This window comes from Cnephaeus nilssonii, assembly GCF_951640355.1.
Source record: "Cnephaeus nilssonii genome assembly, chromosome: 7".
Lineage (NCBI taxonomy): Eukaryota > Metazoa > Chordata > Mammalia > Chiroptera > Vespertilionidae > Cnephaeus > Cnephaeus nilssonii.
Window position 1 is genome coordinate 82,220,144 of NC_137078.1, and position 26,492 is coordinate 82,246,635.

Sequence of the window (26,492 nt, forward strand, 5' to 3'; positions counted from 1 at the left end):
CCTCCACCCCTATTCCTGGAAAATGAAACTTAAGAGAAGAAGTTCCATAGTAGATTTTTAGCTTACAGCTGCTATAAGGAATGCCAGGTAGAGTCTCCTCTCCAAAAGGGAAAAATGTCACAAATTTGGTATTTGCTAGTCACACCTGTTTCTCTCACAGACCGTGGAGGGACTAGCATCCCCTTGTTGGCATTTGATAGTCTCTGAAGACTCTAGAATGACCACTAACTGGAAGTTATGGATGGAAGCATATGGCTCTTCATGCTCTGTGGCTCCCCAATTGCACTTAGATTTCAAAATAAACTTGATAATGCCTGCCCTTCTCCAGCCTCATCTCACCAACACACTCACACCTTCAGACATCCCTTCAATATGCCAAGCTTGCTCCTGCCTCAGGACCTTTGCACTTGCTGTCCTGCTGCTTGAAGAACTCTTTCTTCAGACCTTGACATGCCTGGCGCCTTCTTGTCTTCTAAATCCAAACCCACATGTCATCTCTGACCACCCATTTAAGGTGCCATCAGCCCCACTATCACTGTCAAGCTCACTGCCCTGGTTTATTTTCTTCAGAACACTTGACACTTTCAAAAAATGACCTGGTGTGTTTGTTGACTTAGTTCTTTGTCTCCCCCTCACTGGAATGTAAGAGATCAGGGACCTTGCTGTATCCATAGCATCAGAACAGTTCCTGGTCTATTGCAGGCCTAACATTTACATAAATATTTGTTGAATAAATGAATAGATGAATGAGTTAATGGACACAGGAAAAGGCTCTAGGAGCACAGTGGAGTGTTTTGTCAACAACCAGAGGGTGATGGGCCCAAAGACCCTGCCTTCCTCTTCCCACGGGGAGGGTCACCTGGGCCAGTGGAGCAGGTCTGGAATGCAGGCACCAGAGCTTCCACCTGCTTTTCCTGTCACCCATTATCTTAAGCATAGGCTTCCCCCTTCTTCTCCTCGCCCTGCCCTGCCTCCCCCTTCCCTGCCATTACATTATAGTCATTAGAAGCCAGCAGATTCACACCCTCCTGTTGGCTTTTTCATAAAGAAATGTTAATGGAGTTATTTTTCAGCAGGGGCGCTGCAAACTGTTGTCAAAACGCTGACTCGGCCACCCATATTGGCATAATTAATCACACAGGAAACCAGAAAGGGGTGGCTTGAGGGCTGGGGCTCGCTGTGTAGGGGGCTCTTCCCAGAGAGGAGTGTGCTGTAACACACAGCCGCGCCCACCCAGAGCCCACAGGTCAGGCCGGAAACAAGACAGTGCAACTAGAAACATTACCAAGTAGTTCAAGTCAGGATCCAATGAGCACTGGGGCGGGCTCCTCCAGCTTCAAGCAATTGGTAACGACGGAGAGGAAATTAAACAGGTAGGGTGGAGACTGGAAGGAGAAATAAGGTTAAAGACAGTCTCTTCTAGAATTATAAGGAAGGTGGCATTTATTGAGTATTGTATTAGTTATCTGTTGCTGGGTAACAACTGACCCCAAGCTTATTGGCATCAAATAACATACATTTATTATCTCACTGTTTTCTGAGGGATCAGGAACCCAGTTACAGCTTAGCTGGGTCCATTGCTGGAGGTCTCACAGGGCTGAAATCAAGGTGTCAGCCTGAGCTGAGTCCTCCTCTGGGGCTTAGCTGAGGAAGGACCTACTTCCCTACTCCTGTGGTTGCTGCAGTTCCTGTAGTTGTAGGACTGAGACCTTCAGTTTTTTGCTGGTCATTGGTCTAAGGCCACCTTATCTCCTGAGACTTCCCACTGTTCCTTGCCACATGAGCTTCTCCAGATTGAAAGCTTGTTTTGTCAAACCAGCAAGGAGAATCCCCAGAGCAAATCAACCAGATGGAGTTTTGTGTATCATCACATAACCATGGAGGTCGCATCCCATCCTCCTTGCCTTACTCTATTGGTTGGAAGCAAGTCACAGATTCTACCCACAGTTAATGGGAGGGGATCGTACAGTGGGGTGTGGGAAAGGGGAGCCATGGGAGAGCCTAGAGGGTGTTCACCACAGTCCCTATTATGTGTTAAGGGCTATGGCAGATACTTTTGCATGTGTTACATCATTTACTCACTAAAACAATCTGTAAGGCAGGCGTTACCACATTGCATAGATGAGAAACCCGAGACACAGAGGATTGGGAACTTGCCCAAGGTCCTGTGAAGGTTAAGATGGGAACCACTTGTATCGTGACACCAAGCTAATCTGTGCAAGCTTAGAAGCTGAGGTTCAGCATCTTTTTAGTGAAGAGCAGGGCCTGAGGGAGGAAGGGAAGGGGATAGCAAGACGGTTATAGCTCTCCAGGAGACCAGGAGTAAAGGATGGGTGTGGTTGCATGTTGAGAAAGAAGAAAACCAAGAACACTTATGTCTGATGATCTCTATTTTCTCAATGAAGCAGAAAATGTGGGTGTTTCCTGAGTGAGTGGAGGTTGGGCTGGAGGGGATGCCAAGCCAAGTTGGAACAGCAGCTCTGGGGAATTGGAACGGGAACCTTGCCAGCATGAGTGCAATGTTGCCAAGTAGCATAAAGCTGCTTCCTCCGGGAAGACTTCAGTGGTTGCCTTGGTGGGTGGTACCCATCCTGCCCCAGCATGTGGTGTAGTCTTCACTTTCCTCATCCTGCCTTGCAGTGCTGTGGATTATGCCCACGTCCTCCATTCTCATCAGAAGGAACATTCTCGCCGAGCAGGAACCTAACAGTAGTCCCTTTTGGACTTCCTGGCACCCAGTATAGGGTCTAACACATGGGAGTCCTACATAATCCAGGATTCCTGCCTGATATTAGACCCTGAATTTCTAAATGACACCATATTACCTCTCCTCTTCAAGGTTCACCCAGTTCTGAAAGACTTTTCAAAATATGTATTTTTCACTTTTGAAAGTAAAAGTTTAAACAAGTCCATCATGGACTAAGGGTGGAGGTGGGACTAGGGAAGTCTGTTGCATGCATAGCCTGGTGACGAAAAAGCAGGCTTGCGGGTAGGCTCAGTCTATTTGATGTCAAGAAGTTGAGAGCCATTTTAAAATATTCCATATGAATCTATATTGATTGGTATGAAATATTGCCCACAGTATATTGTTGCCTGAAAAAAAATTGTCTAAAATTACGTACCTGTTTTGACTCCTTTTAAGTGGCAGAAAACCTAAGTCAAACCATCTTAAAGAAAAACTGAAATGTGAGGCCATCTTCAGTGACAAGTTAAGCCTGAGAATGAGCAATGACTGCCATCAGCCCCCAGGGCTGCCTCCTCCCCTAGGACTCCTTGCACAAGTCCTGAGACCCACTCTGATTGGACCAACGTGGGTCACATGCTCATCACTGAACCAATCACTGAGGCCAGGGAGATTCCATCTCATCAAACCTTGGTTGGGTTGAATCAGGGTGCCATGAGCAAGAGGAAAGGGAATGGATGCCATGTGGTGATAAAGGCGGCACATCTCTATTCTCTGTATGCCATGCTTATATCCACAGAAAAATGGGTGGGTGCCCCCAAAATATCAATCAACAGGGTTTTCTCCAACTTCTAGGACCTGGGGCACAATCAGGCAGCTGTTTTTGTAAAATCAGCCCCGAGCTTCATCCTGACTAGGATAGGGACCACCACTGGAGTTTCATCCTGGCTGCTAATGGTATCCAAGCCTTACCGTGCCGTGGTTTATGCTGCAGGACCAGTTCTGAATTAAGGGTTATGGCAGATACTTTTGCATATGTTACATCATTTACTCCAGGATTCTGACCTCCTGGTGAGGAGGCTGGCAGGATTGGTGTTCATCTACCTAGCCTTGAGTAGGACCGTGACCCTGAGCAGGGCCTTCCACCCTGGATAACTACTTGGAACTGGAGACTCCTACCTTCATGACTCCTGGCGTCTTGATACCTGGAGACTCACACACACCCATCCCCCGCCCAAATGAAGCCCTGTAGGTGCTGACCACATCCCTTTGGCCACTGTTGCCACATCTCTCAAAGTTGTCCCCTCCCCAGATCAGTTTCCAAATCCTACCACGCTACTCAGTTCTGCAAAGCAGCAGCCACGGCCGCTCTAATGCCACACACGAGACCAGGGACAGGCAGCACAGTTGAATGGCCTTTTATTTCTAATTGGAGCCACCAGCTTCAACGACCTCAGCCTGCCCACACCCCCTGCACGGGTTCCTCGCCGACCGTCTGAGATTCTTCCTGGCAATGCGCTGCTCGCGGTAGACTTTCAGTTCCTCGTAGTACTTAGCTCTCAGAATAGCCGCTCTCTCTTCGTACAGCTGCTTCTCCATGTCCGCTTTTGCAGACCACAGCTTCCCTGAGGCCTTAGCCACCTGCACGACGGACCAGGTGGGATTCTCCCTCTTCAGCTGGGCATAGTGGTCTTGGCAGAAGAGTAGGAAGGATGATGGAGGCCGCCTGGGTGCGAGTGGGTCCCGCTTTCTCCGCTTTTTCTTCTTGCCAACGTAATTCATCATCTCTTCCTGGTATCGGGCTTTGTCGAGCTTGGCCAGGGCTTCATATTTGGACTTTTCGTGCTTTGAGATGGACCTCCATTTTTCCGAACACTTTCTAGAGAACTCTTTAAAGCCAAGGAAGGTATTTGGCTGCTGCTCCTTAAACTTGTTTCTGTAATTCAGTAAGAAGTGGATGTAAGAAGAGACATTAACCTTGGGCCTTAGCTGGATTTCTTTTGCCATGTTCATCAGATCATGTTTTTCTGGATTCAGTAACTTGGACAGCAGAGACTTTTGTCCCCACACTCCAGGAGCAATCTAGAAGGTGCTCTGCTTGTGGTGAATTGTCCTGTCTGTAAGAGCTGCAGTCAGGAGCCGGCCTTTTCAGTGGTAGTGACATTATTAGGTCATAGAAGGAGATTGTGACATCACCCACAAGCTGGCCACTCTTGGCATTTGCATAGAGGGACTCTCATTGGTTGGCTACGAGATGGTCAAATTTTTTTGCTTCTCATGAAACATAACGGTTTTTCTGGAGAAAGCTATGGAGTAGCGCCTTCCCCCGGAATATTTCTCCCTGGCTTCCTGGAGGCAGCAGCTTTGCTCAGCTTCGGTTCCTCAGACGCAGCAACAAACCATGGGATCTGCCTTCCTCGCCGTAACATTGACAAGATGCCATGTCATCCCTTCCAAAGACAGGCTGGAAATAAGGAACTCGAGGAGGTGGATGGCCCCAGAGCTGTCGTGATAAAATGGGAAGTCTTTCTGTTTGCAGCTCACACTGCACAAAGAGTTTAGTAGTAACTCTAAAAATAATCAGGCGTGACAGCCCTGACTCGCTTCCTGTCAGGACAGCGTTGTCTGATTTAAAACCTGAGCACTTGGGCTGTAAGTCTAAATTCTTCTTCCTCTGAAGAGATTTGAGGGAGGGGGGAGGGCAGAAGAGAGGAGAACCTTGGCATTTTGCTAATTGCATTTGAGATCTAATCCTTGGTATATCAGGTGGACTCATCTCAGGGTTCCCCACTTCTTTGGGTTAGAAGACCTAGGTCTAACAGCTACATTCAAATTAGTTGGTCTCTGGCCTTTTGTAAAAGCAGTCGCAAATATCCCACCAGTCTTCCAACTGGAAGAAAAAGAAAAGTTCAGGTGTCATTGATTGACCTTTGGTCACCAAGGGGAACTTGCTTGTATAATAATGGGGTTAATATAACTCAATGGTTGATGATAGGACTAGAAAATCAAGCCTCATTAACATAAAAATTAACCTGTTTAAGGTAAAACAGCCCAGAGTAGGTGGGAGTGTGGATTTGGACTCCTTCACCTGACTCAGGCCTTGCTTCCTCCCGCTGATAGAAAACTAACTGTTCCTGTCAGGGCCAAGGGTCCAGATGAGCTTGACAGAGAAATTTGCCTAAGATTAGACTGCATTTAGAATTTTTGCCAAGTCCATTCCCAGGGCTCCAAGATTGACTTCATTTTCCATCTTGTGTGAAAGAAGGATGGAAACTGATGAGAGACCCAGTCTTGAATTCTAGCTCATCTCTGCCAAGGGCCACCTAAGCCAGCCCCTTTCTTGCTGTGAGCCTGTGATTTCTCATCTATAAAATCAGTGTTGTGGACTGGCCAGAACAGGCCCTCCAGCTGACATACTATAGTTCTGTGGCTGGATTTGGGGGCCTCTGAGATACCAGATGCCAGCTGAGGATGTCTGGGCTAGGGTAGGGGAGAGAGGGGTCTGGTCATGAGAACGATTACTCTGAGGACATTTGTCAACCCAAGTAGCTTTTTCCACTCCAATTTTTTCTCCCAAGAAGCCAGAGGTTGGCTCACCTGTATGGTAGACTCGAGCTGGGCTTCAGAGATGAATGGGACACAACTTCTTCCTGAGGAGAAAGGATGGGCTGTGAGGAAGAAGGGGGCTAACCGTCCTGCATACTAATAGACTGCCAGACTTAAAGAACAACCTGCAGCTTATCTGGGCCTCTGTTCTGGGCCTCTATTTATGACCTTCACCTTCTCACAAGGATAAGATCCAGGAAGATGAAACCATTGATAACCATCTGGGCCCACCAGATCTAGGAAGAAAAGGTACAAAAGCATAAAAGCTATGGCAGTCCTTGGTTGTTCGGGTCACATCCCTAACATGGAGGGATGAAGCGGGGACCAAGGGTCCATTGTCTGGAGCTTCCAGAGGGTAACTGCCCTCTGCTTTCTAGATCAGTGCTGTGTGTGCTGGTGTCTGAGGTCTGCTCCTCCAGAGCCCCTTACGTACCTCTGCACTCTGCTCTCTGACCCATATGGACCACATCAATGAATCCTGTGTCCTCTGACTTCCATTTGTTTGGCCAGTGGAGACCCCAACAGGAGATGAAGGAGGGAGGAGGTGAGGTCAAGGCATTTACTCTCCTGGCTCCCTCCCGGGGGGCTCAGCTGGAACTGGCTCTCAGTCCCTGGACCGAACACCTCAGCTTCTCCTTTAAAGCATCCTCTCTAAATGACTGACCCCTTCCAGGTTCCAGAGCCGCCCCTCTCCTTGCCCCCGCCTGCCGAGGTGGTATGATCTCTGCTTTAACTAGCCTCGGAGGACTGGCTGTCCCTTGTGTCTTTCCCACACCTTGCCCTTTCCTTTGTAAACAGCCTCTTTATTAAACACTTTTTGAATTCATCTAATTTGAGTGGCCATCTGTTTTCTGCTGGGGCCCTGATCATTGCCGTCCACTATGAACAGCCGTGAGGTGGATAAAGTGTGGACATCAATCCAGGTAGGAGGGTATTGAGCTTCTGGATACCCAAGAGCAGAGCAGTCACATCGTCTGGCATGGTCTGCATGGGCAGGAGTGCCTGCCAGGGCAGTGGCAGGACAAGACCACCAGGCCCAGGAAGAAGTGTCTCATATCCTTGTATCGCGAGATGACGTCTAGGCAGGGCCAGGCAGTAAATAGTTTAGGTTTTACAGGCCACACAGTTTCCGTTACAAGTACTCAACTCTGCCATTATAGCTCAAAAATAGCCATAGATAATATGTAATGAATGAGGGCAGCCGTATCCCAATAAAACTTTGCAAAAACAGCTGCCATCCCCATCCATTTTACATCATGACCCATTTATTTATGCACATGCATACCTCATAATAATATTTACATAATGCCTAATTTGTGTCAGCCTCTGTTCTAAGCACTTTGCCTATATCAGTTCATTTAGTCCTCATAAGAGCCCTGTGTAATGGGATGGGGTGCTATTTTTTTCTTCTTAAAAATAAATATCTCTAAACACAGACCTTACAGAAACTATTCTATTATAATCTTCCTCTATTTTATTTTGTTATTTAAAATACAACCCACAGACTAATCTCATGACTCCTTAATTAGTTTGAGAAATACTGTCTTAGGCAAACTGGGAGGGAGCTCCCCTTTACTTGGTGATAAAATGAAATGAAAATCAGAACATGACCTTTGGAGCCAGAGAAACATAAGTTCAAATTCTAGCTTCACCACGTACTAGGCTGAGTAATTCCGGGCAAGTCTAGCTCATTACATCCTTCTCTGTGCAAGGCTTTGAAGAGATGATAAAAGCAGGGATTAACTCATTGAAATAATAGGAGCCCCTCACACTCCCTGTCTCCTACAGTGTGGGCTGGATAAGGGACTTGCTTCTAATAAATAGAATATGGAAAAAGATTCTATCTTTACAATGGAGGTGAACATCAAGCCATGTTGATATCACATCCTCCCTTTCTATGATGTCATTAACAAGAGCAGCTCCGCTCTGTGGGATTCTCCTCCCAAATCCATAAACCCTGGTCTAATTATGAGAAAATATTAGACAAACCAAAGTTAATGAACATTCTAGAAAATACTTGACCAATACTCTCCAAAAGCATCATGGTCTTGAGAAAACAATAAAAGCATGAGAAATGGACACAGATTGAAGGAGACTCAGTAGATGTGATTACTGAATGCACTGAGAAATGCTGGACTGGATCCTGGACAAACTGGGCAGATCTGGATAAAGTCTTCAATGGAGCTGATGGTACTGTAGCAATGTTGATTTCTTAGTTTTGATACATGAACCATGGTTATATAAGTTGCTAATATTAGGGGAAGCTGCTTGAAGGGTATTCAGGAAATTTCTGTACTAATTTTGCAACTCTATTCTCGTTTCAAAATATAAAGTTTTGGGGGTATTTTGTTTTGTGTTGTTGTTTTTTTTATCTCCCCAGCCCTGGCCAGTGTGGCTAAGTTGGTTGGAGCATCATCTTGTATACATCAAAAGGTTGCAGGTTCAATTCCCAGTCAGGGCACATACCTGGATTGTGGATTTAATCCAGGGTCAGGTCGTGTACAAGAAGCAACCCATCAGTGTTTCCCTCTCACATCAATGTCTCTTTCTTTTTCTTCCTTCTCTCTAAAATCAATAAAAACATATCCTCGGTGAGGACTTTTTAAAAAAAAAAAAAACATCTCCCCAGCTGAAAGTACTGTGCACCCAGGGTTGAGACAGCCTGCTCTGGACCCTTCTCTTTCAGGACACACAGGGCAGATCACAGTAACATACACTCTGGGCCTATCTTTGTTGCAGTGTTTCTCAAATATGGGGGCATGCTGGAACCACCTGAGAAGCTTTAAAAAATCCCAGTGCTCAGGCCACAGCAACAACAAGAGCAAAAGGACCAGGCACAGACAGGAATGTCATAAATGCTTTGATGCTTCCTCCACCCCCTCCTGGGGCTCCTCCACCTGTGGGCTGGGAATCTGGCTGTGCGGGCCCTCTGAGCAAGGTATCTGGCAGGAAGAATGACTCCACCAAGACCCCAATGTCTGTGAAGGTTAACTTGCACAGCAAAAGGAACTCTGCAGATGGATTATGTTAAGGATTTTGAGATGGGAGATTATCCTAGATTACCCAGGGGGGCTTGATGTCATTTCATGGGTCCCTGTCAGAGGAAGCAGGAGTGTCAGCGTTAGGGATGGAGATGTGATGATGGCTGCAGAGGGACAGAGTCTGAAAGAGATTTAAGGTGTTGCCCTGCTGGCTTTGAAGATGAGAAGACCACAAGCCCAAGAAACGAGGCTGCTCAGACGCTGGGAAAGGCAAGCAAATGGATTTTTCCCTACGGCTCCCAGAGGGCTCCGCAGCCCTGCCGACACTTTGACCTTGGCCCAGTGATACCCATTTTGGACTTCAGAGCCCCAGAATTGTAAGATAATAAATCTGTGTCGTTTCAAGCCACAAAATTTGTAGTAATTTGTTAAAGCGGCCATGGAAAGCAAACACAGTATCTTTCTCGTCTAACTGGTGGTCTGTAACTTTTCCTGTGCTATTCTTAATCCCTCCTTGTGTTAATAGAGATGAAATATTTACACCGATGTTTATTGGATCAGTTAAGGGGGCAGGGAGCATGATCTATTCAATGTCACACACTCTTCTTCACTCACTGGCTAACCCATTATGTCACTAATTCACTCATTTTCACTCATTCACCACTCATTTACACACGTGGGCACACACACCACAATAAATAGCTGTGAGTTCCTGGAGCAGTGTGGCTGATTTATGATGACCTGTGAGAAGCAGTCTCTAAGGGATGGACAGGTCTTAGGAAGGAAGGTGGTACTAGAGAGAGGAATCTGAAATTTCCTAGAGGCCAAACTGGTGGGGAAGGCAGGGTCATAAACAGTACACTTAGGCTTCCTTGGCCCTGACCTCATGCCAGGCACTGTCACTCAATCAGATGTGACCGGGCTATTGTAATAAAAATGATGACGATGCTTTAAGTTTATCAACTTTGGAAGCCTAGACAGAGAGGTTAAGCGGAGACAGGCCTTCACGGTCAGGTTGGTTTGACTCCTGAGGCCATGTGCTCAGCCCCGCCTGGGAGTCTAGAGACTGCCTTGGCTGGGGTCAGGGAAAGGAGGAAGCCGGGAAGCATCAAGGCCAAGTCAGACAGGAAGAAGGCAGGCAGAAGGAGAATGTTGTGTCTGAATCTCCACACTTCAGGGATTCAGACGAGACTTTCTCATCTGGGCTGATGCTCATTCCAGATGGATCTGGTCAGGTGATCCCAGTTCACAGGATGCCTGGAGTCCAGCAGGTAGACTGACCTGGACAGCCCATGGCACCACAGCAGCCTCTGTGGAGGTGTACATGGAGCCTGCATCCACTCCTAAGGACAGGCGCTGACCGGAGCTGGCGGAGGTGTCAGCACCCAGCCCCGTGGACTGGCAGACAGCTGGACAGGAAAGGGGATTGATGATCAAGCACAAGAAGGGGATCAGCATGGTGGGCCAGGCATGCCTGCTTTCCTCTGGCAGGATGCAGCAAAAAGGGAGGAGATCTAGAGCAAGACCAGCAGAGGGGAGAAGACCCCATAGTGAGCCCTGCCTCCTTCCCAGAGGCCTTGACAAAGCCACTCCCTTGCATCGCAGAGTCCAAACCCCTGCCTCTCTGTGCCACAGTGGACGTCCTTGATTTTGTCTGCTTAGGACCCCTCCCATCTTTTGAGCATATTTCTTCTTTTGAAGAACTGTCCCCAAACCAGTCCTAGGGTTCTAGTAGATACCCATGGCACATCTCCCAACCAGACTACGCAAAGGCCTCGTGTGACCCTTTTTGAGTTGGAACCAAGGAAAGAAGTCCTCTTCTCTCAGGGAATGAAGGAAGAGGGTGAATCAGGGAGCTCGTAAGGGTGGGCATGGCTCCAGCCTCGAGCAGCCAGCATTTGCAGTGGAGAGAAGGGAGCCAGCAGACAGAGCACAAGAGAGATGGGGTGCTGAGAAGGCGGCCTGTGGCAGCCACGTCCCTGGGTCTAGTCATCCCAGCCACCACCCTGCTCTGCCTATGGGCTGGCCACAGCAGCCAATAATTTCTCCTCAATTCCAGACTGATTGGATCAGGATTTCGGCCAGGATTTCTGTGAGAGCTGCCAGCCTCAGGCGGGGCTGGCTGGCTGCTTTCTGGGGGGAGAGAGGGAGCACCAGTGATGCTCAAACTCACAATGGCAGTCAAGCGGCAAGTGAAGGCTGGCATGGGAGGCTCCTTGATAAGTCAGGTCCAAGCATTTTCTCTGGGTGAGAAGTAGTATCTAAATGTAATCCCGGAGGCCTCTGCGGGGCATACATTGCCACCCTCCTAGGAAGTGGGCAGGTCCCTTCTCTGAGTCATGCTGACAGTGAACAGGCAGAAGATGGCCAGCTGAGTAAGCAAGCAGGAGCTGGTGGAGGCCAGGCCAGAGCCACACAAGGGAGAAAGGGAAGGTGGCTGCCAAGGTTACCGGCCACTCTGGGTGCCACAGAGTGCCCTGTCCTTTCACCCCTGCTCTGTTCTGTCACTAGAGGGGATACAATTGTCCTTACTTCTGCTCTGGAGCAGCAGTCACCAACCGGTGGTCCATGAGGTTCAAAAGGTTGGCGACCGCTGCTCTGGAGAATAGGGTTTACGGCCGATGAGATGTTATCACCTTTCTTCTCAGACCTAAGAAAGGAAGGGAAAGAGTTCACATCTGTGAGGCACCTACTGTGTATCTGGCACAGTCCTGGACACGCTATATCCACCAGCATGGTTGTTCTGCACAGGTGAGGAAGCTGAGACTCAGGAGCTATGGCACAGGCTCACCTTTACACAGCTGGTAAACAGTGGAACCCAGGTTCAAATGCAGGACTGTCAGATTCCAGAGGCCCGGCCCTTCACCCTTGACCTTCTTAAACCTGTTGTCTCCGTGTAGGGGAACACGACCGGTAATGAACCAGACAGGCGACCTTTCTACCTTGGCAGAAACCTGAGCCAGGAAAGGGAAGGGCCATGTGGAGTGTAAGCTTGCCTTGGTCTCCAGGCTCCTGAGGCCTGCACCCCGTTCCTGGGCCATGCCTGATGGAGGTAGTCTCTAATGTCTCCGAGTATGAGGACCATTAGGTCGCCAGGCTGGATCTCAGGTCTGATCTGTAGTAACAGAGACTCAGGTGCAGGGAATGGTCAGCTGAGGTCCCAGCAGCTGGTCGGGGCTGAGATTGCTCTTAGATTCTGTCCCAGCTTGGAGAGGACCTAGAGGAGGACGAAAGTACAAGGCACAGGACAGTGTATAAGAATGAAGGAGAAGTAGAAGAAATGATGCTGGGACACCATGTTTGCAGATCTCCTGCGGGCACAGTCCCATTGGCTGATTGGCCCAGCTCAGGTCACATGCTCACCCTACCCCCACCCCCCAGTGCCATCAGCTGTGCCCTCAGGGTTTTAGGAGCTGTGGGTTGAGGCAGAGGGAGACTGATCTTCTAAGGCAGGGGTCCTCAAACTTTTTAAACAGGGGGCCAGTTCACTGTTCCTCAGACCGTTGGAGGGCCGGACTATAGTTTAAAAAAAACTATGAACAAATTCCTATGCACACTGCACATATCTTATTTTGAAGTAAAAAAACAAGACGGCAAAAACACCCACATGTGGCCCGCGGGCCGTAGTTTGAGGACGCCTGTTCTAAGGCTTCAAGCACTCAGAAAAGAATGGAAGTACCTGTTTGAGACCTGGAGACAGAAGAGGAGAGAGTTGGCTGAGTTGTAGGAGAGGTTGTAGGAGATCCACCTGGCACCAGACCCAACCCATTCTGTTCACTTCAGCATCACGGGCACAGCCTCTCACAGTCAGGTAATGCCTCACCCAGCAGCCCCGCCAGTGAGCAGCTGAGCTGGAAATGGAAGGAACTGACACCCCAAGCCACTCCCAGACCTTCTCAATGTGACATCCCCAGGACATCAGTAATGACATCCTCATCCCTCCTGACAGCAAACACAGCCAGGATCCCTGTCCCTCAGCTCTCCCAGGCTCACACGCGTGCCTCCAGGGTGCAGTGCATCAAAGGGAACCGCATTTACCTGATGTAGTTAGTTGGCTGATGTAGTTAGTTGGCGTGGGTTCCCTGGAGCTGACAATTAGCTGCACAGGGAAGAGCCCTGATAATTTGTTGAGTTTATTGAGTTGCTGCTGGGGAAGAAGAAACATTTGCTCACATTTATTACCAAACTCTACTGGTGCTGTATTGGGGACATGTCAACATGAGAAGAGTCCCCCCAAAAGATACAAGCAGCTGCCACGTGAATGAGGAGCACAGCGAGGGCTGCGGGACCAAGGGATTGGGGCAGCATGTCTTCATGGGAAACCCAGATGAAACCCAGCATGGCCTGCGAGGCCCTGCCTGCTGCCTCCAGGCTCACCTGCTCACCTGACCCCTGCTTTGCCCTATATATGCCGTCTGCTTCCACCAGCAAGACCGCATTCATGTGTTCATTCATTCAAGGGTTCCTCCCTCTAGTGAGTGATATTTACTGTGCCGTTCCTTTGTATCATGCACTCTGCAAGGTACTAAGGAAAGAACTGAACAAGAAAGAAACAGCTCCTATCTTCAGGGAATTCACAATTTGGTGGGTGAGGCAGACCCCTGAATGACGCTGGTGAGCCAAGCACTATGGTAGGGAAAGGGCAAGGAGTCCAGAGGTACATGGAAGAAGCCAACTTCTTGGAGCCATGGGCTGTAAGGTGGCACTTGAAGGATGAGCAGGAAATAGCTAGAAAAGGTGTGGGTGTGGATCAAAGTGGGCAGGGAGTATTTGGCAAGGAGGTGAGTTCTTGATCATTGGAGGTATTGAAAACAGATCTCTACCGACCCTTTGTCAAGAATGCTGTATTTGGGATTCATACATAGCTGGGCATTAGACCTAGGAGACTTCTGAAGCCTTCTCAAATAAGATTTTAAGGCTAGCTGGTTGCCTCTCTCCTGATCACAAATTAGAAAAAGTGTCCCACTATTGAAAGCAAGAGAATGCTGTTTGTTCGTTCGTTCATTCATTCATTCATTCATTCATTCATTCAAAGGCATGTGTATGCTTAACCATCTCCACCAAAGCAGCTGCCTAGAGTAACTGGCCCTCCCACGGGCCTTGATAGATCTTCCTGACCCGTGCCTGTGGTGCTGTCAGCCCAGCTGCCTGCAGGCTGTCTCCCACCCCCACTGCCAATGCCTGTGCACTCCCTGCTCCCACCAGCTGAGTCTTGCTCTTTCTGAGAATCAGATGGGTTTGTTGCCAACTTTCTCGTGCCAGTCATACTTGTTATTGTAATTATGTGATTTAAATTAAACATCACATAAACTGATGAAATATGAGTGTGAAAGGAAAGATAGTTGCATCTATGGAAACTAAATTGAATGCTTTGGAATGGCTCCATGAAGGGAAAGCTCTGGAAAGAATTGCTTCCTAAATATTAGGTGTGTGTGAGCGAGGCAGCTGTACCCACTGAGTCAGTTCCATTGGGACAGAGACCAGGTCTGTCTTGTTCACCACCACATCCCCAGTGCCTGGCACAATGCCTGGCACATCATAGGTGCTCAATAAGTATTTGACTGGATGAGCTGTAGCAAAATTGGAAATAATAAATGCTACATTATGGAGTAGTTTATGCAAGATAGACAATGCAGAGAATGAACCCATAGTTGAAGGAAAGGCCTTGGTCCTGCATTAAATGGATTGGCAAGTAAACGTACGTTCAAGTATTTCATATCATAAGGACATGTTTAAGCTATCTATGCATTCTTTTACTATTCACTACTTAGAAAAATAATTTTTTTTTACCAACCAACTACATCAGCAGAAAGGCCTCTATGGTAAGTGTCAATAAAATCTTTCTATAAAGGGCAAGATAAATATTTTGGCTTTGTAGGTTATAGTTTCTGTCACAACTACTCAACTCTGCCATTGTAGCATGAAAGCAGACAGTATGTAAATGGATGAGTATGGTTATGATACAGTAAAACTTTATTTAGTAGTTGGCCAACTCCTGTTCTGTGGAAGTGATTTGTTCGGTGTGTCAGGAACTGTGTTGTGTTGGTGAATATACCAAGAGAAAGAAGACCTGTCCCTGCTCTTAGGGAGTTTACCTTCTAGACAGAGAGATGGGCAAGTCAAAAGATGATCATGATTTGATGCGCCCACTACAATGGCAGGGGCATGTGCATGGTGCAAAGGGGACACTGGAGGGAACTGCCCCTCTGGTGGGGGCAGGGGAGGGGAGAGGTGGAGAAAAGGAGATGCTTTGTTAGGTTTATGGGATGAGTGATTTTTTTTTTCCCGGGTAGTCAGGTGGGACAACAGGAAGGGCATTCCAGGTATACAGAGAATAGCATATGCAAAGGCATGGAGACATCAAAGTAGCTAGAGTCAAAGAGGGTGTCATTGGAGAGGGAAGGCATGAAAAAGTTTGGACTTAATCCTAAAGCCAGTGGGTCTTCACCAGGACATTTCTAGAAGGATTTTCAGCTGCATCCTGGTGTCCTTTCTATCCCCCAGGGAGGAGCGCAGGTGGGAAGGAAAGAGGGCTTGAGAGTGGGGACAGGGTGGTGAATACTTGATGTATTTCATATTCTTCCCAGCCAGCCTTGAAGATGGAGGGCTGGTTTATGGTTGGCCCTGGGACACAGAGTTGCTTCAGCTCTGAATCAGATCCAAGCAGTGCACATAGATTAGTTAAGACATAAAGCCCACGGGGGTGTTCTAGGTCAGCGGTCGCCAACAGGTGGTCCGTGAGGTCCGAAGGGTTGGCGGCCGCTGTTCTAGGAGCACAGAAGCCAAACGCTATATTGACTGAGATTGGAGGCTGCAGAGAGAACGGGGCCTGGCAGTTAAATCCTATAGGTTACAGGGACTCCCCATATCTAGGGAACCACAGTGGGAGTAGCACCCAGTGGCAAATACAGTGCCTTGTATACAGTGTGCTTGGTGAATATGGGAATGGACAAATGTTCTCCTGAGAATGTCAGTTTTCAGGAATGATGAGATTTACACCAAGATCTTCTAACACTGCTCCCCCTCGGTCCCTTGCAGAGTCACTGTCATCTTGTGAAGGTGGCTCTCAGCACCCCAACATCCTGACTGTAGGGGAAGCCTCTTACGAAGAAATGCTTCCCACGATGTCTGCTCTGAGCTCTCCTATTACCAAGAGAAGAGCTTGGAGCTTTCTGCAGAGGAACTCAAAGCCACTTTTCCCATAATCAGCTACATGCATTAAAGGGAGTGATTTTTTTTTAATTCTCCCAAGCCAGATTCCATTAATGAAGCCCCATTTAACGGAAGTCAATTTACCAAAAAGGAAAAAAAAATGGAGTGTAATTGCTTAAATACATTTTATGTTGTACCGCAATAGCAATTTCCTGGGTGAACTTGGAATTCCCCAGGCCCCCCATAGTGAAATTAATGTGGACAGAAAGGTTTGAAAGGGAGAATCTCTCTTTGTGTTTCTCTCCTTTAATTATGATTCTAAGAGGGAGCAAAATTAAAGAGGATGCTGGAGGGAGGGGAACAACAGGAACAGAATGGATTTCAGCCTAAACTATTCCACTGCCTTCCTTCATGCCTGCATGTTATGTCTGAGTACATAAGCTCTGAGTGTGATGGCCTGGGTTTGAATCCCACCTCTGCCAGTTTGTAACTGTGTGATCTTGAGCAACTTACCTAACTTCTCTGTGCAGCCAGGTGGTACAGTGGGAAATGGCATATAAAGCAAGTGCAAAAGCGGAAAGGCACAAAAAAACAGTCTGTGTTTCAGTTCACATAAGGTCTTCTATTTGGCTGGAGAATGTGTGTGTGTGTGTGTGTACTCAGGGAGGGCAGGCAGGTGGGAGTCATACCAGGAAGACTTTACTAAAAAAGTGACATTTTGATCAAAGGCTCAAAGGAAGTGAGGGAGTGAGCCAGGTGGAGGTCTGAGAGAAGAGCCAGGTAGCAGACAGAGGGAATGACAAGTGCAAAGGCCCTGAGGTAGGAATCAGGCCTGGCCAGTTTTGAACAGCAAGGAGATCATGTGGCTGGTCATAAAGAATAAAAGGATGAGGAGACGGGGAGACAGGAGAGGGGAGGCACATGTCTTTTTTAAGGCCTCTAGGCCATAGTGAGGTATTTTACTCTGAGGATTGGAAACTCAGAGTAAAATTTTAGTTTGCTTAGCTCTGTTAATGTACATAAACTAAAATTACCCATTTTCATTGTACAGTTCTCAGAGATTTGTCAAATGTGTGCATCCCATAAATTGCTGATTCGATCTTCTGCTTCATTTAGTCTGCTGTTGATTCCTCCTAGTGTATTCTTCATTTCTGAATGGTTCTTTTTTATGGTTTCTATGTCCTTTTTAATGCTTATTACGTCTTTGTTTAAGTTCTCACTGAGATCATCTATTCTTCCCCTAAGCTCTTTGAGCATCCTCATAACCATTGTTATAAACTCTGCCTCTGGTATCTTGGTTGCTTCCATTTCATTTAATTCTTTTTGGGGAGATTTCTCTTGTTCTTTTATTTGGGGCATATTTCTTTGTCTCCCCATTTTGTCTCTGTGTATTAGGTAGATCTGCTATGACTCCCAAACTTGTTATAATGGCTTTATGATGTAGGTGTCTTGTTGGGTTCAGAAGCACAACTTTCAGATCACCTGAGCTTGGTGCTCCAGGAATGTTTCTTGTGGGTAATGTGCACCCTCCTATTATAGTTGAGTCTAGAATGTTGTTGGCCCTTTTGTGGGTGGAGTTGACCCTCAGGCTGGCTGGCTATGAGGATAAACCTCGATCACTGGTGTATGAGTCTCTGTGCAGGGCTGCCCCAAAGTGGAATTGTTTCCATCAGGGTCTGGTGCCTGCCACGATCCCCCTTAGGGTGTGCTGCTTGTATGGCTAGTTGGGTCAAGCTCTGGTGCAGTCTGAAGGCCACCACTGGTTGTATTGGTTCTGGGTCCACTTGGGCAGGGTTCTGGTACAGGTTGCTGTCCTAAATCATGTGTAACCAGCCTTGGGCTACCTGTCTGGAACTACCACACTCTTCACTGCTTGTGGCTGCATCTGCTGGGCCTGGGTGTGCATGGGAGGGGCCAAGCTGTGTACAAGGGTCAGTTTCCTCCAGCTTATAGCTGGGGGCAGATCGGAGGCTACCTGGTCTTCCTGGAGTCTGCTGAAGAAACACTGTAGAGTGGGCCCAGGCTGGCCGTGTTCACAGGAAGGGGGCAAGCACTTACCGAGTTTCCTCTAAAAGCTTCTCCAGAAAAAGGACACACCAAAGATCCCCACTGGGTGCAGCCAGCGTACCCTCTGCAGGACTCAAGCACTCAGACTGGTGTCACTAGTAGTTGGGGGACCTGGTAGTGCACTCTCCAGGCAGGTATGGAACAATAGGAGTGCTTGGCCTGGGAAGATGTCTGGTCTCTAACAGACTCTCTTCTCTCCCTGCTGGTTTTCACCACCAGATGCACTGTGGGCTCCTCCGTGGGCTCCTCCATCTCTGCTACTCTGAGTTAGGGATCCCTGCATGGGGTTGAGCCCCCATTCTCCTGGTAGGAGGGAGTTTTGCAGCTGAGATATTCCTCTGGTTTCTCAGCCTCTCCACCTGTGTGTGTATGGGGTGGGGGGAGAGGGGAGAGAGTGGGGGGCAGGCAGCCTTTTCTGCATCTCCACCCTCTTACCAGCCTCTGTGTGGCTTCTTCTGTAAATCCTTGGTTATAGTAGTTCAACTAGCCTTCAGTTGGCTATTCAGGTTGATTGCTTTATAATTTAGCCATAAATCTGGTTTGGCACCGGTTGGGAGGAGGTGAGGGTAGCTTCCACCTACTCTGCAGCCACCTTGGCATGTGTACATCGCACGTAACTGCCACCTTGTTCAGGATAGAGAACATTTCCACCGCCCAGAAGGTCCCTTGTACTCTTTCCCAGGCACTGCCACCTGTAACACCCCAGCTCTGGCCACCACAGTCTGCTTCATCTCACTGTAGATTGGTCTTTCCCAGAGTTGGATGTAAATGGAATTGCACAGCGTATCCTCTTTTATCACTCAGCATACTGCTCTTGAGAGTCATCCCTGTTGTTTCACGTGTCAGTACTTTTTACTGGAGGGTTTTGAAAAAAGCATGACACCATCTCCACAGCAGAGTTTGTTGTTAATCCTCACCCGAGGATATTTTTTCCATTGATTTTTACAGAGAGAGGGAGGGAGAGAGGGAGGGAGGGAGGGAGGGAGGGAGGGAGGGAGGGAGGGAGGGAGGGAGGGAGGGAGGGAGGGAGGGAGGGAGGGAGGGAGGGAGGACATCAAAGTAAGAGAAACACATTGATTGGCTGCCTCTCACACATGCCCCAACTGGGGCCAGGGATCCAACCTGAAATCCAGGTACTTGCCCTTGAGCAAGAATCAAACCTGGGGCCCTTTGGTGTGTGGGCTAATGGTCTAATCCCTGAGTAACACCAGCCAGGATACACACACACAAACTCCGCCTCCCCCCGCCCCCCTTCTTTGATAGATGCCAAGAAAACTCTCAAATGTGCAACATTTACATCCAAGGAGGTAGGAGCACTTTAGGACCCTCAAGGTTAAGCCTTGAGAATTAACAACAGGATTCTTAAGGTGGGAGGTGACCCTTCGGGCTTTGCCAGGCTGTACAGTTAGGGGTTAAAGCAGATCCCGGGGCTGGCTTCTGGTTACAGTCTTGATCATTGCTCCCATCCTGCTCTTGGGACCCCAATACCCCCCCTCACCCCATTCCATTTTGCAATAAACAGCTTTTGGTTTTGAATTATTCAGGTAATCTCTCTCTCTTTTTACTTCCTTTATGTAAATAGCCTCTAAGCTTTGTCATTGAGATAGAATTGAATTTGGCCTGGGGAAAAAAAACAACAACCCACAATACTGTTTGTGGCTCCTTAGAAAACTTAAATGACTCGGCCTGTAATAAAGTACTTTAAATGGGATCTGGTGAAATACAGTAATTGGTTTCTATAATAGCTCTTACCATAACAATATGGGTTATATTCCTGGAGTTTAGTGTGTGTCAGCATTTTCATTATAGTAAAAACTCAGTGATGCAGGGTGTTGAGCTCTTTGGTTAGTTCTTTTGTTTAGTACCTATTAATGGAGACCTACCATGCTGGCTCTCTTCTGTTTGCTCCTCCAGATCCTCTCCCCTCCCTTATGCTTCCTGTCCCATGCCTAGGAAGACAGCTATCAGTATGCTCCCTTGCCCTCTGGCTTCCAGTTGGGCAAGATCAACAGAAGCATTAGCAGGAGATTGGAGGAAGGGAGGGAGGAGAGTGAGTTCCAGGTATTCATTCCTTGCTCCCTTCTGGTGCGATTTGCACAAACCGGCTGCAGTCTGGACTGAAGATCTGGGTCCGTGCAGCTCTCTCCTTTGGGGATAACCATTTGCTCTGGAAAGTGGTTTCCCCTTTGTGAAGAATCCATTAAACTCCTGGGATTATTCTCATATGACCTTGCCAGCTATTTTCTGCTGGAATCCCGACACACCTGCTTTGTACCAACCATTCTGCTAGGTGCTTGGTACAAAGAGGAAGAATAAAAATGATGGGGAAGAAAATAGCAGCTCGCACTTACCAAGAGCTCTCTATTTGCCAGGGACCATGCTCAGGTCTTTCTGTGTATTATCTCATTTAATCCTTGCAAGCTCTTGAGGGAGGGGTTATTATTATCCTCATTTTATAGAGAACATCACAGAGAGCTTAAGTAACTTTTATAAGATCACACTGCTGATCCCTCCAGAGCCCACCACCCCTCTTTGCCACAAAGCTACACTGCCATCTTTGAGGAGTTATCTGAGGGAGACACACACCTAAAATGAATTATAATTTGAATAAAATGCTGTGGCATCACAGAGGAGGGGCAAGGAAAAGTATATTGACTGAGCTAATACGTGTCAGGTACTGGGCTAGGTTCTTTACCCACAAGGTCTCTCATTTATTCCCACAAACTCTTAGGGGGCTGGTGTTCTTATTCTCATTCTCAGAAAGGTTAAGTATCTAGTCTTAGGTTACATTGGTAGTTAGTGGTGAAACCTGGATTTGAACCAAAATCTGTGTGGCATCGAAGGCAAGGAGAAGAGGAAAGGGTCTCCCGGGGCTGTGATATCTGAGAGCTTCCCAGAGTCGTCATAGTGACGTGTGGTGCAGGGGTGAGGGTGGCAGGAGAGTATGTCCCCGGCAGAAAGGCAGAGACTAGAACAGGAGACACATGGAGTGCTTAGGTGATGGAGGCAGCTTCTGGGGAGTGGGAGCAGACGGAGTCCAAGGAGAAGCGTGAGGAGGCTTGTGCCTGATTTGTACGCAGGAGGAACAGAGGGAGACACTGGGCACCTGGCCAGCTTGGAGGCTGTCAGAGGAGAGAAGATGGGGGCGGGGATATCTGAGGTGCAGGGGAGTCAGCAGAGCAAGGAGGGGTATCAAAAGGGCTTAGGCTGAGTGTAGTAGAGAGGGCCAGCATGGAGCAGAGGCCTGTCCAAGCAGAGGACTGGGGGGAGGTTTGGAAGGCCAGTCTTGTGTAGACACTGGGGAGCCACGGAGGTTCTTGTGCTCTGAGTAACTCTACGAGGAAAGATCTGATTGAGCTGGAAGTTGGTTCAGGACGGCAGTAGGTCAAGAGGCCGGGGCAGTGACCAGTGACAGTGGGGGATATCCTGGTGTCCCGCCCACTGATCTGGCCTGGCTAGAACCCTGAGGAGGCTAACCTAAGGGGGGAAGGGTGAGCCAGCAGGGACAGGGAGAGGAGCCAGAGGAGACCCAGGGCCTCATTAGTGACCCCAAAATGGGCTCTCACACCTGTGAAGGGCCACTCTGTCTATAGTGGTAGCCCCAGCCCTTTGTCCTGACCCCTTGCAGGTCCCGGGGGGCTTGCCAGGGGGAGCTGAACCTCTACCCTGGAATGGGCACTAGCCAATGCTGGGGAGGGGGACGCAGGTTCTCTACATGGGCTGACCTTGCACTGGGGGGTCTGGGTCTCTCCTGGGGTGATGTGGACATCTGCAGGGGGTACTGTGCTGGGGGAGCTTTACTTCTCTCCTGGAGGGCAGGCTAGAGCTCTGCTGGGGAGCTGGATCTCTGCTCCAGACCTGAAGGACCCGCCCCCTCCTCGGACATCTCAGGGAAACTGGGCAGTGAGAAGGCCCCTGGAGGAGCCCCCTCCAGCAGCTCAGGCCCCAGCTACTGGAGGCAGCTGGGCCAGCACAGCCCTCCCTTCTTGCTCCAGGCTCGGGCGAAGGCCCCAGCAGGCCTGGGAAGTGGGGAGACTCCTGGATGCCCCTTCCCCTATCCCAGCCAGCTGTGGTCCCTGACCCTGCCACCTTCCTGTCCCCACAGGTTCACCGGAGCCAGCCTCCCAGCCCCTGTCATCAGCAGCAAGAACTGGCTGCGGCTGCACTTCACCTCCGACGGCAACCACCGGCAGCGCGGCTTCAGCGCCCAGTACCAAGGTAGGCAGGCCGGGCGGCCACCCTTCCTCGGTGGGCAGCAGGCGTGATACCTAGGGCAAGCTCATCCTGTCCCAGACTGGGTCTGGTGTGTAATGTGGCTTCAGGGCATACTCACCTCTGTTCTTTTTTTTTTTTTTCCAATCCTCACCCAAGAATATGCTTATTGATTTTAGTGAGAGAGGGTAAGGTGGGGGGTGGGCGGGGGGAGAAAGGGACACATCAATGTGCGAGAGAACACCGATCGGTTGTCTCCCATACATGCCCAACCAAGAATCAAACCTTTCAGTATACAGGATGACACTCCAACCACCTGAGCCACCGGGCCAGGGCTGAGGTCCTGTTCTTATTGGCCGACACAGAGCTCTGCATAACTGCATCTCTACATCTGCCTCTGCGGTCTGTGGCCCAAGGGAGTGACATTTCTCAGATGTGTAGGCCAGGCTGCCCCGCTGCAGGCCAGGCTACTCATAACACTCAATATTGTGCTGGACACTTGATCAGCATCATCATATTTAATCCTCGTCATTGCCCTGGGAGCAATGATGAGGATTAAATGTCACCATCCCCATTTTATGGACAAGGAAACGGAGCACAGAGAAATTAAGCTAGTTTCCCAAGGCCATCTGAACTGCCTTTTAAATCTAGAGTTCGCCCTCTTAGCCTGTCCCAGTGTGAAGTGGGAGAACAGCCACATTTCAGCCCTCTCTCCTTTAATGTAGAGCACAATGCATTTCAAATGTAGGCAACATAACTTAGGGAGCACTGTTGCTTAGAGGCTCAAATCTCTGAAGAGGTGTCAGTGGCAAGAGATCAGACCAGGAGTGGCAGGTGGAAAGTGGCAGATTTCTACTCCAATCATGGAGAATTTCTAACCCCAAGAGCCACCTATAGAGAGGAGTGGGTGAACCCCAAAGCAGGGAGCTCTCTAGGACCCAAGGAGATGCAAACTCCCAGGGACATATGGGAGGACATTCCTTTTCAACCTTGAGTTTATTCGCAATGCACACAATTTACAGAGCTAAACACCAGTGGTTTGCTACATAACTTGCTCATTAAGCCTTTAACTGTTACCAATTACAAATTGATGTTGGTTCTAATTGATTCCATAATGAACTTGGATTGTGCACCTATTAAGGATCCAGCCCTTAGGAGGCTCGGGGGAGTAAAAAGAGGAGTGGGCTTGCATTGTGAGTGAGTGAGGGAGTGAATGAGGGATCGAGGGAATCAGTGAGGAACTGAGTGAGTGAGGGACTGAGAGATTAGGGACTGAGGGACTGGGTGATGAGGGTGTGAGTATGAGGGACTGAGGAAGGGAGTGGGCACACAATGACCAGGCCGGGGGCCGAGGGAAGAGTGAAAGTGAACTATAATCACTGCCCTGGGCTGAGGGGGAGCCATTGATTCCGAGTGGAGATCTGGGCAGCTGTCCCTTCCGGCCCCACTTGAGCCACACAGCGCAGCACCCCGCCCACCCCAGAGGCAGCACTGGCAGAGCGGAGCCCCCTCCCCCCGCTACCCCTGCCCTCACCCCTGAGCCAGGCTTTCTGGCTGGAAACTGGGATAAAAGCAGCACTGGAGGCAGAAGCGTTCCCTTCAAAAGTGAACCTCTGATGAACGGCCTCATTGCCTCAGCCGTGGGTAGAAGGACATCTTTGAAATATTTACAAAATCAACAAGAAGCTCCCCAAGAGGCGTCCTGGGGACATTTTCCACGAATGAGGCTGGGCCTTTGCGGGAGTAAGGCGCCTGTCTGGACCTTCCCATGGGTTTCCCAAAATAGACAAGCAGAGATGGATGTTGTCATTTCATTGGATTAAATAGGTGCTGGCTGTTTCTCATATTTCCATTTACTCAGGGTCCATTTGTCTTGGTCATCAGTTAGGGTTTGATGCCAGACAATGGGCAGTGAGAACCCAAACCAGAAGGCTAGGAGGTCAGGAGCACTCGGAGGTTGCACGCCTACTGTGCACCAGGCCCTGTGTTAGGCACTGTGTGTGCATTGCCCTTTTTGAGCCTCCCCACGACACGTATGTTTTTAATTCCCATTTTTCAGCCGATGAAGCTGAGGCTCAGAGAGGTTATGTAACCAGCCCAAAACACACACACACACACACACGCGCGCGCGCGCCACAGCCTGTAAGTGGCAAAGCTGGACTTCGCAGGCCTGTGTAAGTTTTCTGCAAAATCATAGGACCTTCTCTTACGGCGCTTTGGGTGTCTTGCCTTTCTATTTGGCTGGTAGCTTTTAAACTTTGTTTTGTTAATCTCACTCCACTGTGTAAAAAAAAAAAAAAATTTCCATCACAACCCAGTACACACATATATCCGTAGAACTAAAAGGAAAATGTCACTAAGTGGTATTTACCCTGACTCAACGTGAGGCACCCTGAAAATGTCTTTTCCAATTTTTAATGTTAGTTGCAACCTCTAAAAGAATTTCACAAGTCTGGAGCAGGGAGCAACCTGAACTCTGAAAAACTGTTTCACTTATGAACCTCTTAGAAGTAGTCCCTGTGTTGTCCTCGCTCTGTCTCCCTCAACTCAGCCTGGGACGGGTTTGCACATTTGAGTGTGTCAGTGTTTGTAAAGGGCTTTCTTGCTAGTTGCAGGCTCGTGGCATTTATTGCTTCATTCCATCCTAACAGCAGCTGTGTGAAGTAGGGACTGTCATCAGCACCATTTTATAGGTGAGGGGGGAGAGTTGCAGAGAGGGAGCGTGGCTGGCTCCAGGTCTCATCGCTGGTGTGTTGGAGCAGTGACTTGGACCCGGCCGGCCGTGTTCCCCAGGATCCAGCATGCTTACATACGGAGGTGTGTGCTGATGGCGGGAATAAATGATTCTCCCCAGGACCTTCTTTTTATAGCGTTTTCCAGGATGGGTGTACGTAGTGAAAGGGTATACACTAATCATTTAGTAATTCCATCGGTGACTCCATCACGCAGGATTTCCCAGCCTCAGCACTATTGACACGTGGCCTGGAGAATTCTGTTGTGGGCAACTGTCCATGCACTGTGGGATGTTGAGCAGCATCCCAGGCCTCTACCCACTAGATGCCTGATGCCAGTGGCACCCCACACACGTACACACAGTCGTGACAACCAAAACGTCTGCAGACATTGCCAAGTGTCTCCTGTGTGCAGGGTTACTCCTGATTGAGAACCACTGCTCTAAAGGAATGGAAAACTACTGAAGACCAATCTATGGTTTCCTGCTTGCAGATTCAGTCCAAAAGAGTGGCAAAGACAGGGCTCAGTCAGGGGGCTAGCAGGAGACAGAAGGCATACTGCACGGCTTAACTGAAGGCTTAGTGAAGGGGCCAATGACAGAGGTAAGGGTGGGATTAAAGGAATCCATGGGGTGCCCTGACCGGTTTGGCTCAGTGAATAGAGCGTCGGCCCGCGGACTGAAAGGTCCCGGGTTCGATTCCGGTCAAGGGCATGTACCTTGGTTGCGGGCACATCCCTAGTAGGGGGTGTGCAGGAGGCAGCTGATTGATGTTTCTCTCTCATCAATGTTTCCAACTTTCTATCCCTCTCACTTCCTCTCTGTAAAAAAATCAATGAAATATAATAATTAAAAAAAAAAAGAAATCCATGGGGTGATAAGGCCCCTAGGGACTAAATAGCAGAGACACCCTTAGGCTAGGGAAAGGGTCATGGAGGGAGTAGTGAGTGCTGAAGCCATTGAAAAGGGGCTGCAAGGCAGAACTCAGGAGCCTGACCACTGCCAACCCACAGTGCAGGAGGGAGCCCCAGGAATCAGTAACCAGTGTAGAAGGGGGGAG

The 26,492-nt window shown here is 48.8% G+C and overlaps 2 protein-coding genes across 2 annotated transcripts in view; one reads left to right on the plus strand and one right to left on the minus strand.

Moving 5' to 3' along the window:
• The window catches only part of CSMD2 (CUB and Sushi multiple domains 2), a gene marked incomplete at its 5' end in the record, with an annotated part of 537,662 nt that overhangs the window by 242,681 nt on the left and 268,489 nt on the right, over positions 1-26,492 (plus strand). Inside the window, 1 exon segment of the mRNA XM_079778373.1 lies at positions 22,595-22,707. Coding sequence (XP_079634499.1) covers positions 22,595-22,707 — 113 coding nt within the window.
• Positions 4,109-4,696, minus strand: HMGB4 (high mobility group box 4; the record flags this gene model as incomplete). The annotated part of the gene is made up of 1 exon (XM_079776408.1): positions 4,109-4,696. The coding sequence occupies one exon, from the start codon at positions 4,694-4,696 to the stop codon at positions 4,109-4,111; it is 588 nt and encodes a 195-aa protein (XP_079632534.1).